The 14,497-nt window shown below is 56.0% G+C and overlaps 6 protein-coding genes across 6 annotated transcripts; 3 read left to right on the top strand and 3 right to left on the bottom strand.

Annotated features, from left to right (window-relative positions):
• Positions 1-4,274, bottom strand: DL89DRAFT_255591 (uncharacterized protein; the record flags this gene model as incomplete). The annotated part of the gene is made up of 2 exons (XM_040885371.1): positions 1-3,254; positions 3,410-4,274. 2 exons carry the CDS (start codon positions 4,272-4,274, stop codon positions 1-3), a joined length of 4,119 nt encoding a protein of 1,372 aa, XP_040745293.1.
• Positions 4,275-7,048: 2,774 nt separating this feature from the next.
• DL89DRAFT_255590 (Mak10-domain-containing protein) lies at positions 7,049-9,661 on the top strand (the record flags this gene model as incomplete). The annotated part of the gene is made up of 1 exon (XM_040885370.1): positions 7,049-9,661. One exon carries the CDS (start codon positions 7,049-7,051, stop codon positions 9,659-9,661), a length of 2,613 nt encoding a protein of 870 aa, XP_040745292.1.
• Positions 9,662-9,710: 49 nt separating this feature from the next.
• Positions 9,711-10,688, bottom strand: DL89DRAFT_274190 (hydroxymethylbilane synthase; the record flags this gene model as incomplete). The annotated part of the gene is made up of 1 exon (XM_040889152.1): positions 9,711-10,688. The coding sequence occupies one exon, from the start codon at positions 10,686-10,688 to the stop codon at positions 9,711-9,713; it is 978 nt and encodes a 325-aa protein (XP_040745291.1).
• A 187-nt stretch (positions 10,689-10,875) lies between these two features.
• Positions 10,876-11,885, top strand: DL89DRAFT_102675 (uncharacterized protein). Its single transcript, XM_040883012.1, has one exon. It carries the CDS (start codon positions 10,965-10,967, stop codon positions 11,847-11,849), a length of 885 nt encoding a protein of 294 aa, XP_040745290.1. The 5' UTR covers positions 10,876-10,964; the 3' UTR covers positions 11,850-11,885.
• DL89DRAFT_102654 (GRIM-19 protein) lies at positions 11,797-12,564 on the bottom strand. The gene is made up of 2 exons (XM_040883011.1): positions 12,537-12,564; positions 11,797-12,376 (listed from the first exon to the last, which is right to left on the bottom strand). The coding sequence occupies exon 2, from the start codon at positions 12,334-12,336 to the stop codon at positions 11,923-11,925; it is 414 nt and encodes a 137-aa protein (XP_040745289.1). The 5' UTR covers positions 12,337-12,376; positions 12,537-12,564; the 3' UTR covers positions 11,797-11,922.
• A 646-nt stretch (positions 12,565-13,210) lies between these two features.
• DL89DRAFT_265568 (uncharacterized protein) lies at positions 13,211-13,601 on the top strand (the record flags this gene model as incomplete). Its single annotated transcript, XM_040886727.1, has 2 exons — positions 13,211-13,414; positions 13,437-13,601. Coding segments are annotated over 2 exons (321 nt in total), but the record flags the coding sequence as incomplete, so codon positions are not given.
• Positions 13,602-14,497: the final 896 nt, after the last annotated feature.

Raw genomic sequence — 14,497 nt, 5'->3', positions numbered from 1 at the left:
TCAAACATTGCTCTCCTCCTCTTCGTCGGCATGGTAGCCATGACGGCGCATCTCGGCAAGCCTCCTCCTGGCAGCAACCAGATCCTTCTCGAGCTTCAGGATCATGACCTGCTGGTCCATCTCCTTGCTCTTGAACTCGAGGTTCGACATCTGGTCAAAGTCCTCCTGAGCGCTCTGCTGCTCCTTCTCGCTGAGACGCTGGGTGGCACGCACCAGGTGTGCCGAGGCTTCCGTCACCGCCTTGGCGGCCAGCTCCAGGCGCTCCTGGGTCTTCGAGTACAGCTGCGACTTGACGCGCGATGCGGCCACAAGCTGCACAGTGGCCGCCGACACCTCGCGCGCAGCCACCACCAGGTGCTCGATGGTCAGCGTGCCCTTGATCACGCCGTCGGCGGTCTCAACCAGCATGTTGGTGGCCATGGCCACAGCCTTGGCAGCCGAGATCAGACCCTCAGTCCACCGGTTGTTCTTCTTGTAGAACGCTGCCTTTGAGCTCGTGCCGCGGCCCTGCGCGACGATCTCCTGTTGCGACGCGGTTGCGGCGCGGATCAGCTGCGCGATCGCGTTGGTCATGGCCATGGACGAGTCCAGGATCGCGTCATGCACCTGCACCTGGTGGTCGGTCAGCGACGAGTCACGTGGCTGGTTCGCCAGTGCCTGCAGGCGCGCCACAGCTTCGTCAATGGCGCGTGCGGCATTCAGCATTTCCCGCTCGACCAGATCCGACACGTCCTCGCTGGTCGTGGCCACCGACACGCGCGACGCGTCCTGCGGCACAAGTCCCTCGGCCAGCGCCGTCAGCGTGCCCAGGCTTTGCTGCAGCTCGCGGTTCGTGTCGAGGATCACGCCAGGGCGCTCGGCAGCCAGCAGGCGCTCCATCGCGGGCGACTGGCCCTTGATGAAGAACTGGCGAGCGACCAGCGCCGTCTGGCGCGCAGCCTTGACAATGCGCTCGACGGTGTCCTCGCCACTGGCCAGCCGCGACACACCCTTGATGTTGGCCAGCAGGTGCTCGACGTCATTGGCCAAGCCCACCGCCGTCGAGATAACCTGCGTCTGGTCGCCGTCGGGGTTGGCCAGGTACCCGGCAAACGACGCTGCCAGCGCATTGCCTAGGTCGTGGACCTGCTCGATGGTAGCCAGAACGTGCTCCACTGTCGCTGTCATATTGCCGGCGTTGCTCGGATCGTTGAGGCTGAACACTGCCTCGTCTGCCGTGTCTGCGCATGCCCGCAGGATCGAGTCCAGGATGCGGCGCAGCTTCTGTGCGTGCTCGGCCATCACCGCGTCCAGCCGCCGCTGCAGGTCGCCCTGGCTGCCGTCGGCCTGGTTCTTGAGCTTGGCCATGGCCACGATGCTCTGGTCCATGCCCGCCTGCAGCACAGCGATCTCGTCGTCCTTGGTCTGGCGCAGATGCTCGTGCTCAGCTCGCAGGTCGTCGAACCGCTTGCGCGCACCATCTGCCTCGCGCAGCTTGTCATCCAGCAGCCGCTGCAGCGCGTCCTTCTCAGCATTGAACTTGGCCAGCATCTGCTGCACCTCGGCACCCTTGTTGCGGCTCAGCTCGCGCACACGGTCCTCGCTGTCCTCCAACTCGCGCCGGAGCCGCTCCAGCTCCTCCACCTGCCCGTTCTCCATGCGCTGGAGGTCGGCACGCGCCTTGTCGCGCTCGCGCATCATGTCGGCCAGCTCCAGGTTCTTGCGCTTCATGTCGGCCTGCAGGCGGTCCATCTTGGCCATGACCTCGTTGGCGCTGTTGGCCTTGAGGTTGACGGCCTTGAACTTGGTCAGTAGCTCCAGGTGCTCCTGCCGCAGCTGGGCATACAGCTTGGCCAGCGCCTCGTATTTTTGCTTCCACTGCTCGATCTGAGCCTGCAGCTGCCGGATCAGCTCGTCCTTGCCCTGGTCCTGCTGCAGCTGCAGCAGCTGCAGCTGCCGGATCTGCTCCTCCAGCGCTGCCACCCGCTTGTTGTACTGGTCGATGGTGAGCTGGTCGCGCTCGTGCTGACCGCGCATCATCAGCATCTGCTGCTCAAACTCCTGCATCTTGCCCTGCACCTGCCGCGACAGCTGCTCGCGTTGCAGCTGCTCCAGCTGCTGCTGCTCGCGCTCCCGCTGCTGCTGCTGCAGGAGCTCAAACTTGCGCTGCTCTTCCAGCCGCTGCTGCTCCATCTGCTGCTGCAGAAGAAGCTGCCGCTGCCGCTCCTCCTCCTCTTGCTTCAGCCGCAGCGCCTCTGCTGCCTGGCGCTCGGCCTCCAGGTCGATGGTCGGCTCAGCTGGTGGCGGCGGCGAGGGAGCAACCGGCGAGGACACATCCCGTGCCGACTCGGGGCGGTCAGGCAGTGGCGGCGGAATGTAGTCGTCGCCAAACAGGTTGGGCGGGTCCTGCGGCAGCCGCGGCACCGTGATCAGACTCGTCAGGTACCGCAGGTTTGAGCACTCGTAGTAGAACTTGCGCAGCGCATAGTGCTGGCCGTTGTACCGCGTGCGCAGCGGCTCCAGCGCCTCCTCGGCGCCGTCCACACGCTGGTGCATGGCAATAAGCATGCGCGTGGCGAACTTGTAGATTCCATACGATTCCTCCACCAGCGGCACCAGTGATGCAATGCGGCACTCGTTATTGGACCCGGGCTGGAAGTTGCGGAACACCAGCTTTTGGAACTCGTCCAGCCGGTCCTGCAGGCTCATCAGGTCCGCGATCGTCTCGTAGCCCTCGTTCGGGTCGTTGGTGCCGCGCAGGCTCACGTACTCTTCGTAGTCGAACATGCCGTTGAACTCGGGGTGCAGCCGGTGGTACTCCAGCTTCGCCAGCAAAAAGTTCACGTATGCGCGAATCAGCACGCTGTAGTTACGCCACCCGCTATACCCGCCGGTGTTGCCTGCACGCTGCCCCAGTGTCTCCAGGAATGCCGTCTGCGTCAGCGCCTCAGGAATGCACACCTGGTGGCCCTCACGAATCATCTTGTGCAGCGAAATAAGCGCCTTGTAGCACTGCACCTCGTCGGCCAGCAGCGGCTGCGCCTTCAGGCCCTCCCACACCGGCACCGACGTCTTGAAATCCCAGCTGAACATAATCATCTTTCTCACATGCTTGCGCTTCGGTGACGTCTCATCTACATTCGTCGCCTTGCGAATTGACACGAGCAGCTCCTGCTCCGCCTTTGCACGGTCGCCCACGCGGAGCGAAAAATGCGACAGATTCATGGTGCTAAGGTTTAGAAAATAACTGAATTGGAGGAAAGTGAGGAGAATGCCTGGTCGTCGCCAGCAGCCAAAGAAATATGCGCTTTGGCCCTCCCCTACTCCGCATGCACAAAGCGGGCACTGACAGCCACAGCACTAAAACGAAAACTCCGCCGGTCATGCCAAGGGCTGGGCAAAGCAGAAAACACTGCTCACTTGGACGCACGCCTGATTGCTCCCGCCAGCGCCGCCTCCGTCTCATCGAGCTCGCCAGCGCCTTCATCGCTGGGCGCCAAGTCACTGTGGGCCGGCACCAGCGCCAGCGCCTGGAACGGCAAGTCCGCATTTATCTCTGCCATCATATTAGCCCCAGCTCCCACATTGATCGGCTCACGTTTCACCGCCGCGTTCTTGCGGATGACCTGCAGATGCCCCTGCTCGTCGAACGCAAGCGGTCGCGGCTTCATATGCAGCCGCAGATATAACCCGCAGGCATTGCACAGCATCGTACCGGTGTCCGGGTGCCGCCGCCAGCTCGGCGTCTGGGCTGCCCCGCAGTTGCTGCAGCACTTGAGCGACCCATCCTGGTTGATCGCCGGAATCACATACTTGCTGCCTCGTCTCTTTCCGCTTTTCTTGGTGATCCCGCCAGTGCTCCGGCTGCCGTGCAACTTGGCTGCCAGACGCAGCTTGCGCGGGCTGCTATTCAACGGCTGATTGGCACTCTCAAGCTTGCTGACGGCCGATGGCTGCGGCTGGCTGCCAGTGTAGCTGGAATGCAGCACAGAGGCTTCGGGATTGTCGCTGTGTTGCTCACTTACCCCCGTAAATCCGAGTCCATCGAATACGGCGAATGTGGAAGGCATCGCATTGTCCTCCACAAAGGGCATCGGGGTGATCGGTGAGCGAAGGCTAAAATCCATATCCGATATGAGGATATTCGTCGGAAGCGGTAGCGGTTCCTCCAGAGTAGGCTGAGACAGTGCGCTTGGCATGCTCGCGCCAGGTGACAGTTCCGCTATAGCCATCAAAGCATGGTCAGAAAACAACGCTTCGGGGCTTGGGCATCTGTCTGCGCGGTCCTGCTGCATGGCTATACAGGCCGAAGTAGAATGTTTTCAGCCGGTGACTAAGCCGTCGGCAAAGTTGCTTGTGAATGGGTTTCTGATGTGTCGGTTTTGTTGGGCAGTGCGTAGCCAAGTTGGAGCGGATGTATCTTCAGTGAAGAAAAGGTGAGGTTGTGCTCAGAAGCAAAGCCCGGACAGGCTTTATATCTGCACTGGTATCGGCCTGGGAACGGAAACTACAAGTACATGGGAGTACAGAAGGAAGAAGGTTTGATATACTCTTCTGCCGTTACCCCTACGCATTTTGCCCAGCAATAAAAAATATCAGAGCCTCTATAAATGCTTCTTTCGCTCAGTACCGACTCGGTACAATCGGCCTACATCATACCTGTTCCCATACCCTTGATACTGGCTGTCGGCAATAGCAAATACCTGGATACACTGAAACTGATATATCACCTGTCCTTTTGCTTTAATCTGGGCTATTACCAAGCCTAGTGTAATCACCACTATTGAGTTGGGACATAATTGCGTGGTATTGCGCGCTGCTGTCTCTGAGTAAACAGCCGCCTGGCTGCTAGCAATGCGCCAGCTGATCTTGCGTACTTGCGTTTGGTAGCTGATATAGCAAATAACCTGCGTATTCACAATGTTTTCGTAGCTATGCAGTTTATTTGGCTCAAGACATCGCCTATCACAGTTGAATATTCTGCAAACCACGGGTTGACTGTCCGATAGTTTATGTAGGGAACATAAGAGAGCTGGAACTAATGGCCAGCATGTGTGTCGCATCAATGAAGTATCAAATACTATTGACCAATGAGCTCTTTTGCCTAACCCTTCAAACATGTTATGTCCAGTTAACCGTATTGATTGGGTACAGGTGAAGATACCATTTCAACACCGCAATTCCGATGAAGCAGGTTGAATTCCTAGCTTGTCGCAAGCTGGTGAGGAGAGCGTGCTCACTAAATGGGGGCAGCTCTCTATTGTCAGTAAGGCTGTAGCACTTTACTCCTGCTCTTGTGCAATTTAAAAATCAAGAGCTGAACTGCAGGCACAACTCGGGCCAGATTTTGCATGGTGTTTTCGCAACTGCGATTGTTTTCTATAGAAATGCCAGCAGCCGCTACCCATGCCGCCTGTTTTGGTTAAAATGTGGAATCCTGTACAATATCAGTTTGCCCTTTTCGCACACTTTTGCACCAGCCCATGTAGCTGGGCGGTGGCAGCTCCGCAACCCCTACCATGACACGCACCATAGCTCCACACAGACATTCTTCGTTGGCCCGCACACCGTCACTCTCTCCCAGCAGCCCGGTCTGCAGATCGGCTGTCGCTGCAACACCGGCTTCAAGCGTACTGAACTCTCCAAGAGCTCTCTGGGTACCAAGGTTCAGTGCTATCTGTACTATTTGCTTCGCACGTAACTTTCATAGGTGATGAATACAGTAATAGTTGTATCCTGCCTCCCGCGCACCGGCCTTATACAAAGGCCAGAACCACTTCCCTATGCCAGCAACACTGCAGTCGGCAAGACGCAAACTACAGCCGCCAGCACAGAAGCCGGGTCCGCCCTTCACCTAGGGGCGTTTTACGCTACCGTCTGGAACCGATTCCTGTCGGAAGGCTCCAGTCAGCTTAGGGAAATCGGGAATGCCATGACGGCATGCCCATGCAGGACAGGTTGTTGCTCTAGCGCGCCAATGACTCAATTTGAATCGATAAAACAGCCAGGAAAGCTGCTGTGCCTCTAAACTCATGCACGAAAACAACCTCCTCACCACACCCACCAGCTCCTCATCGAAATGAGGACCGGCCGGCGGGCAAAGAGCTGCATCGCACAAGAATAAAACAAAGCACCAATTCAAGATCTAAGGAGCACGCGAAATGAAGAGAAAAAGAGCTGGCGCCGCCCGACCATGCCATCCTACAAATTTATACCTAATTTTTTCTCTGGGTTGAGTACCTGATTTTATTTCTGTAAATATCTAGATCTGGTAATATCTAAATCAGGGCTAGCGCTGTAGCCAGACTGGTGTCTTTGGCCCAGCAAAGTTTGTATTGTGGCCACTCCTGTTTGGACCAGCGACTTGAGGGGAGCAATGCTATGCTAGATATATCTGGGATGGAGTGGATAGACGATGCCTTGTTTGACTGCTGGTGCTTTCATATAGCAGGTGCACACCACAACCTAATGCATACTAAGTGGGAGATAACGAATAAAAGTGCATTTATACCGTTATGCGAAAGCAGGCGACTCCTCTTTCAAGCTGGTACGACACTTGGTAGACCATCTACAAGGTAGGAGCACTGCACTTTAGTTAGCCGCAGGCGGATAGGAATGCTATTTTGCGTTTAGATGATAAGCACGGTGATAAGCACTCGACATGCTCACTGATATTGTCAATATACATTCAGCATAAAATTATACCTGTCTCTGGCATGCTGGACTGTGCTGTTACCGTCTTGTACATGATATATGTGGTATCAGTGCGTCAATAGCACCAATGCTAGCAAAGAGAACCTGGTGTCGAGGACAGGAGAAACGCGCTGCACAAGCCTACTTTGTGTGATTCGCTGATGAGTTGCTTAATCAGGCCCAGTCTTGCTTCCTGCCACTGGGACAGACCACTGGCACAATGCCCGTGACAGCTTTGCATGACCATGGCGCCGATTCTCACAGTGTAGCCAAAAGCCTTTTCTTTCCTTTTTCCTTGTCTTGAGAATCCGCCTCATTGAATTTCTGCTTGTCCGATTCAGCAGTTGCCAGGGGAAAGAGTTTGAGGAATCTGGACATGTCCAATACAGACGACGCTGCTACCGCGACCGAGCACTTGGCTCAGCTCTCGCTGTCTTCATCGAGCCCACCTATCGTGCACGACGAGTACGGCACAGAATGGCTCGATATAACCCAGCTCATGCAATCCACAACGGCCGAACTAGCCCGGGGCGAGCTGATCCGGCCGCAGACTCTGACGCTGTTCGACGCCATGACATCGATAGAGGTCATGGACCCACGACTAGACATGGGCATGCTGACGGAGCAAGACGAAGAAGAGATCGGCAAATGGGATATGGAGCGAGTACTGACAATGCGCGAGACGCTGTGGATTATTGAGACCATGTTCCAGTGCGAGATGACGTGGCAGGCCAGCGCGTCGCTCCTACAGACCATCTATATGTGCCGGTACTTTAGCCAGGACGATATGCCTGAGACGGCAGGCAAGGAGGAGACAAAGAATCCGTGTCGTGACCTGGTACTGTATCCGTACTTGATCGCGCTGGGGCGGTGCTGTCGGCTTGTGTGGGCAGAGTACATGAGAGAAAACATGTACAGCGAAGAAGATGTGTATTTCGGGTCGTACGTGTCAAAGTTCTTTGACGAGTTCTCTCTCGCCGACGTCATTGCGCTCATGGGGAAGGCAACCGCGTTCCTGGACGGCTGGCTTGCTGACAGCGGTGTGAATGCCGACGAAGACGAGCGCAAGGCGGCTCAGCAGATACAGGACCATCTGGCATTGCGGGACTCGTGGCTCAGCACTCTGATCCACACTTCGGTCGACTACCTGCTAGAAGACCCGTCGGCGCTTAGGAAATCGGGCGAGGAATTGGCCGAGCTGCGGTCTCTGCACACGTCGATGCAGCAGGCCAGCACCACACAGTCGGTTGCGGTGGAGGTGCCCGGTGTGTTTGACAAAAAGTGCATGCGCAACTACCCGACCATGGCGCCCATCAAGCCCAAGCCATTGAAAACCTTGGCCGAGTCGCATTCCTTCTTTAGTTCAGTGATCTCTGAGCTGGGACTTGTACAGCAGCTCATGGATGTCGACAATGTCGAGTCGCTGCTACACCTGACACTGCAGTTTGCGCAACGTACTCCGACAGCATCGCCACTGGTGCGGTCGCTGGTGGCTTCGCTGTTTGTGTGCGAGAACCGGATTCTGCTTCGCCAGCCGATTATTGCGTTTACTGAGAGAGCGATTCGCGAATGCACCGGCCCGTATATCTGGAACATACTTGAGGCTGGTGCTGGACAGTTGGTTGGGCCGCCAGGCAAGGCCATTCCGAAGGCAGATGATCTGGTAGGCGCCCGACAGCGAGTAGGCGAGTTTGTTCAGGAGGCAGCGAGAATGGTGATTGACTGGGTCAAGACACAGTGCCAGAATGCCCCGCGTCAACGTCGCATCGCTCTGAAATACCTCGGCGGGTGGGACTCGCTGCAGGGCGAGGCTGAGCAGCTCGATATCTGGCTGTTCACAGTGCTGAACCCGCAGGCTCAAAGCGGAGCTGACGATCCGAAGCACAACCCGTTCTGGTTCAGCTCATGGGCGTACCACATGAAGCTGCTGATGATGGAGATCAGTGTCATGGCGGGGATGCGCCTGGATGTGTATTTGGAGTACGAGTTCAGCCAGGTCTTCTGCAACGCAACGCAGGTATTTGAGGCGCATTTTGCCCACCTGACTCGTATGGAGACAATGCTGGCATCCAAACAGGGCCAAAATGTAGGTCTTGTTCAGCCAAAGGCACCGCCTGCTCTGCCGGCGCTGTGGACGATGCGACCGGTTTCGGACACCGAGTGTCTGGCGCAGATTTCAAGGTGGAAGCTGCTGGTCATGGCGCAGAAGGACTTGGCGACGGCCATGTGGCTCGTGACGCATGCGTGTGAGCGGCTCGGCGTGTTCAGGGCGCCATGGGCTCAGAGGCGCAACATCCTGGCGCTGACGGCATGCAAGCAGCAGGAGACGCCAGAGGCCCATCTGGCCCGGTATGCCCTGCGCTTCCGTGTGTTCCAGCGGCTGAACTCGCCCACACCCCTGACATTCGACGGGTGGCAGAACACAACGCAGCAGCTGGACGGGTACCGGATCTGCGATCTGTTTGCGCACGCAGCCCAGATCCTCGCTGCCACCAAGAACTCTCTTGATAGCGGCCGGAAGCAGGTTGTCAAGAACGGAGAGCACGGGCGGCTGCTGGCGCTGTGGGAGAAGAGCTACAGGTCGCTGTACTTTGTTGTGCTGTCAAATACTCTCAGTCTGGCAAAGTTGGCAGCGGATCCTGCCATGAACTCGTTGGCTGCCACTACCACTGGCCACGACGCGCTGGCATTCCGTGCCCAGATGCTTGACGCCGACATTGCTGCATTATCGCCGACCCCTGCTGGAAACGAGACCCAGCCGGCTGTAGCAGCCCCAAAGTCCAAATCCAAGGCGAAGCGCGACAAGCAAAAGAAGCGCAAGGTGGCGATGGCTGCCAAGCACGAATCCAGTGTCCTGGCCAGCGCCAGAGAATGGAGAGCCAGCGTCGACGAGCTGATGAAGCCGGGCAAGGCCCTGGATGTTGTGTGCAGGTGCATGGCCGACAAGCATCCAGACTGGCCGGTCTTTTCGTTTGGCCCGTCAAATTAGACACGTTTTACGTGGGAACCACCATATATAGATTTTTTGAAACCTCTAGCTAGTGCTCAATGGCGTCGAGGATCTCGCCTGCGCCCTTCTCGCGCATGGCCACCGACAGCTCTCTGCCCAGCTTCACAGCCCGCGCATCCTCTTCCTCGTCAGATCCACCCAGCACACTCGCAGTCTGCTCCGCCTCAACGGCCTTCTTGCCATCAGGCGATGCCACAATGGCCTTAAGCAACAGTCTGTCCTGGCTCCACGTCGTGCGCACGCCAATAGGCACCGAGCACCCGCCCTCCAGCGCCCGCATCAGCTCGCGCTCCGCCAAGCACGCAAGCCGCGTCGGCCTGTGGTTCAGACACTTCACATACTCCAGCGTCTGCGTGTCGTCAGCGCGGATCTCAATGCCCAGCGCGCCCTGGCCTACTGCATGCAGCAGCTCGTCGAGCGGCTGCGAAATGCGGTCGGAGAATCCGAGCCGCTTGATGCCAGCCACTGCCAGAATCAGGGCCTCGTACGGCGAGTCCTCGGCATCGAGCTTCGCCAGCCGCGTGTTGAGGTTGCCTCGCACGTCCTTGAACTCCAGGTGCGGGTACAGGCGCCGCAGCTGTGCTACGCGCCGAACCGAGCCCGTGCCGATGACGCTGCCGGGCGCCAGGTCCTTCAGAACCTTGCCGCGGTTCTTCTGGCTCATGATCAGCGCGTCGCGCGGGTCCTCGCGCTCGGTAATTGCCACCAGCTGCATGTTCTCGGGCAGCGCTGTCGGCATGTCCTTCAGCGAGTGGACCACCACGTCGATGGCCTTGGCATCCAGGGCCAGCTCCAGCTCCTTGGTGAACAGCCCCTTGTCGCCGATCTTGTTCATGGCCACGTCCAGGATCTTGTCGCCGATCGTCTTCATTGTCTCGAGCTCGGTGGTCACGCCAGCATGGGACGCCTTTATCAGGTCGATGACGTGCTCGGTCTGCACCAGCGCAAGCTTGGAGTCGCGAGAGCCAACGCGCAGGACCGGCTGAATGTCTGTGGTAGTGGGCATTTGAAGGGCGTATTTGGGTAAGCAGAGAAAAATAAAACAATGGCTGTGAATATGCAGAGGGAAGAATGACCGTATTTCAACGATACGGCGATGTTTCCGCATAAGCTGCATGGGTTCAGATTAACTAATCAGCAGGGTTGGCCACAAGCTGGACACTGGACAGACCACGCTTCCTAGCCCTCACTCCTTCAGCAGCCTTTTCTAACCCCTCGCGTTTTTTCCCATTTTTATCCCTTAGCCGCGTATATTCTTATAATTCACATAGTACTAGTAATAATGGACCCCTCGCACAGCACCCTTGGCCGGTCAGCCCGCAAGAACGCCCCAGCATATCGCGGCTCACCGCCGCCTGGCTCACCACCGTCGCAGCCATCACCACCGCCGCCAGCATCCCTAGAAACCACGACCAATACCAACAGCAGCAGTGACTTAGACGATAACGAGGAGGAGGGCGATATCGATAGCGAGACAGCGCTCAACACAGTCTATAATCTCCTCAGCGAGCTTGGCGACCTGAACCGCAGCAACAGAAAGGCAGCCGAGCAGCTTGCCGAGCAGTTCAACGCGCTGCAGGCCCAGGTGGCAAAGGCTGAGACTCATGGTTCAGAAAACTCGTCATTAAACCATGGCATGGATGAAACGCCAGACGAAGCCCTGCTGCCACAACCACCCATCACGCCGTCCCAGACCACGCCGCTGAGCACATCGTCGTTTGCAGATTCTGTGTTCCACACGCCACCGCTGGCCCCAAGCAGCGACATTTATGAGCACATCCAGCCGGCGCGTGTGCAGACCGAAGACAGGGATACACAATCTGATATGTGCGGCAATGAGATCGGTGCAATGGCGGCGCGGATAGCGGAGCTGGAGAAGGAAAACGGCGCGATGCGCAGAGACGTGCAGCTCCTGGTTGTCTCGCACAAGGAGCAGCAGATAATGGCACGCGACTACGAGGCAGCATTAGCAAAGGCGTTGCGTGCATTGCGAACCACGGTGTTGGATCGCAGCAAGGGGATCGTCGAGGCACAGGCACGGTACAAGGAGCTACTGGCAACGGAGCAGGAGCTGACAAAACGGCTACAAGCAGAAAATGCCGATTTGAAAGACGCCTTGAGCAATGCTGCCAGCGCCATCCGGCTGACACTAGCCGACAATGCCTGATACATGTCTCGGGAGTTTGAAATGATACTTATATAGTGGTAGAAGGAAGCGTGTGATAAAATAAGGATCATTCTTAGTCCTTCTTGAAGCCTGGCTGCTGGTGCAGCGGGACATTGGCAATGACATCCGGTACATAGCGCTTTCCGTTGTACACGCTCTTGCCGGCCTCCCAGCCAGGAACGTCCTTCATGATCTCGCGCTCGCGCTCTACCGCCGCCGCCTTCCTGCGGTACTCGTCGCGGTCAGCCTCGGCAATCAGCATCGGAATCAGGTGGATACGCGACCACGCGTTCTCGCGGTCCAGCTCGCGGCGCTCGTCCAGACCCTTGTACACCTTGTACCAGCCGTACGCCATGATACCACCACACATGGCGAACATCGCCAGACCGCTCGGGCCCTTCTTGGGCAGACGCCGCTCGTAGTGGATAGTCGAGTATCCGCCCTTGGGCGGCAGGTCCTGTGTGGCTGTCGTCGTGTTGTTGCTCATAGTTTCTGTTTTCTTTGGTTTGTGTTTTGCGTGTAACTGCCTATGTGAATTGAGCCCGTTGTTCACCAAGTAGGGAGAATTGAAAAAAGGGGAGGTTGATTTCCGAATTAGTCCCAATGCAGTGCTCTGTTGCTGTTGATTCCGCTTTGCTATCGCAGGACCGTCGTCGCTGGGTCTCACTTACTCAAGGTGCAATATACAGAATAGAATATGCGCGATTGGGAGAACGGAATAAAAGGCGTAGCAAAGAAACAATGCGCGTCTAGAATTCAAGGCTAAGGTCACGCATCAGTAGAGGGAAATTTGAATTGCGCTCGTCAAACATATGGCTCTATCTGGCGCTGATTATCTCTGCTCCGATATTTGGCAATCAGCTAATCGGCGATTATGCGTGATTAAAACCGATGATAGGCATATGTGGACCAGCCTCCAGCTAGTAGACTTGGAATGGCCAGCCAGATATTTTAAAAGTAGCACCCTCGAAATACCGCCGGATCATGGCTTGCGTGGATGGGCAGCCCTGCAACCGTTTTGACCGAACGTTTTCCATGTCCCAAAAATACAGTGAAAAACAGCCGGCAAACGTTGGGCTGCCTTTGTAATCGCGGTGTACTTGCATTTCCTGCGTTTTCTCTGGCTATTCCTCCGGATTATGTGTGGAGAACGCAATAATTCGATCGGCTGGTACACGTGTGGCAGTAAATCACCATTCCCCAAATGCTGCGCAGACAAAACTGCGTAGACACATATGGCCCCTTTTTTTGCTGCGCACAACCCTCCTCATCCGCCGCCATATAAGATGGGCTTTGAATAATGCCAACCACACCAGCTGCACAGCAACAACAAGAACAGCAACAAGTACTTTTCAACTAGCATATTCTCCATCCTGCCCACTACCTCCTCATGCGTACCTCAATCTTTCGCTGCCATCTTCGCCACTGCCTTCGCTGCCGAGCGCCTCCCTCCCAATGACCCCAGCGTGACTGTCTCATGCAATCCCCAGCAGTGGCAGCCGCGTTTGGCAGGCCGTCGCATCGTCGAGGAGCATCGTGAGGGCTGGCGCGGAGATTTCAACAACGTATACTTTGTCCAGGACCTAGCCCACCCTCCACCGCATTATCAGGCCTGGTGACATGACCACCCTGGACTACCGTCCAGATCGCCTTACTGTGCGTATCAATGACAAGGGCACCGTAGTTGAGGTCAAGTGCAACTAAGGGATTTGCAACAGCTGGTCTTGTCTGAATCTTTGAAATAAAAACGCGATATGGATCGTATCGATATGCTGCTATATATCAAGTGTGGATTGAACCATATGTCTGGATATTTCCTCTTTGCCTCGGTTCATCAGTGACTGGAAAATCTCAAGAAACAAGCAGCTTATAGATCACTACAGAGCACAGGTCCGGTATCTAAAAGCATGCACTGCATCACCACAATCCCTAAACGCAGACTCCAGCAAGCCAGCCAACATATTTTTAGCAATCCGCATCATTGTTCGCACTGAGTGATTCTGTCATCTACACAAATCAGCTAGAATTGTGGAGCTGAATAGAAGCGCTGTTCCTGGACGTCAGTTTTCGTGAGCTCCTTCTTTCCCACTCTTAGTCCGTTCTGTTTCCCGCATAATGCCCTCTAGAATCGAAAATCATACAGACTATCCGCTATTCTTCACCTTGTGTCGTGGAAAGAAGTATACGGAAGTAAAATGGTCGATAGTCAAGCGTAGGCATGTAGCAGAGATTATCATCGAGCCATTTGTCGACCCAGAAACCGACACTTGCGACATAGTTATAGCTGGCAAAAGTTTTTACTCCACATTCATTAGCCCTGAAATAGCCATCGAGGTTGATGACTACATGGTTGTCCACAAGAAGCGGCAGGCCAGGGGTAGGATGACCTTGATTGAGTCTAGGGTGCTTGGCGACGCAAGGAGTGAGACAGCGATGATGGTTCTTGGCACCAATTTTGATACAGTTGAAAAGTACATCACTCGGTCACACTTTATGAAATTCTTTTTCGAGAGGATGCAGGGCCAGGATAAATATTATAGCGACGATAGCGACTGGTAGCGAATGAGAGCATGCTGTTAGTAGAAAATTTCCATCACCAATAGTCACAAGCGCTTTGAAGTGAGCTTGATAATGGAATGGAAAAATAT

The sequence above is a fragment of the Linderina pennispora genome (assembly GCF_002104995.1).
Source record: "Linderina pennispora strain ATCC 12442 chromosome Unknown DL89scaffold_3, whole genome shotgun sequence".
In the NCBI taxonomy this organism is placed as follows: domain Eukaryota; kingdom Fungi; phylum Kickxellomycota; class Kickxellomycetes; order Kickxellales; family Kickxellaceae; genus Linderina; species Linderina pennispora.
The sequence above is the reverse complement of the archived record's forward strand: the minus strand, read 5'-3'. Positions and strand labels throughout refer to the sequence as shown.

Coding starts and splice junctions, on each gene's coding strand:
- DL89DRAFT_102675 (XM_040883012.1), top strand. CDS start 10,965: ATGGACCCCTCGCACAGCACCCTTGGCCGGTCAGCCCGCAAGAACGCC.
- DL89DRAFT_102654 (XM_040883011.1), bottom strand. CDS start 12,336: ATGAGCAACAACACGACGACAGCCACACAGGACCTGCCGCCCAAGGGC.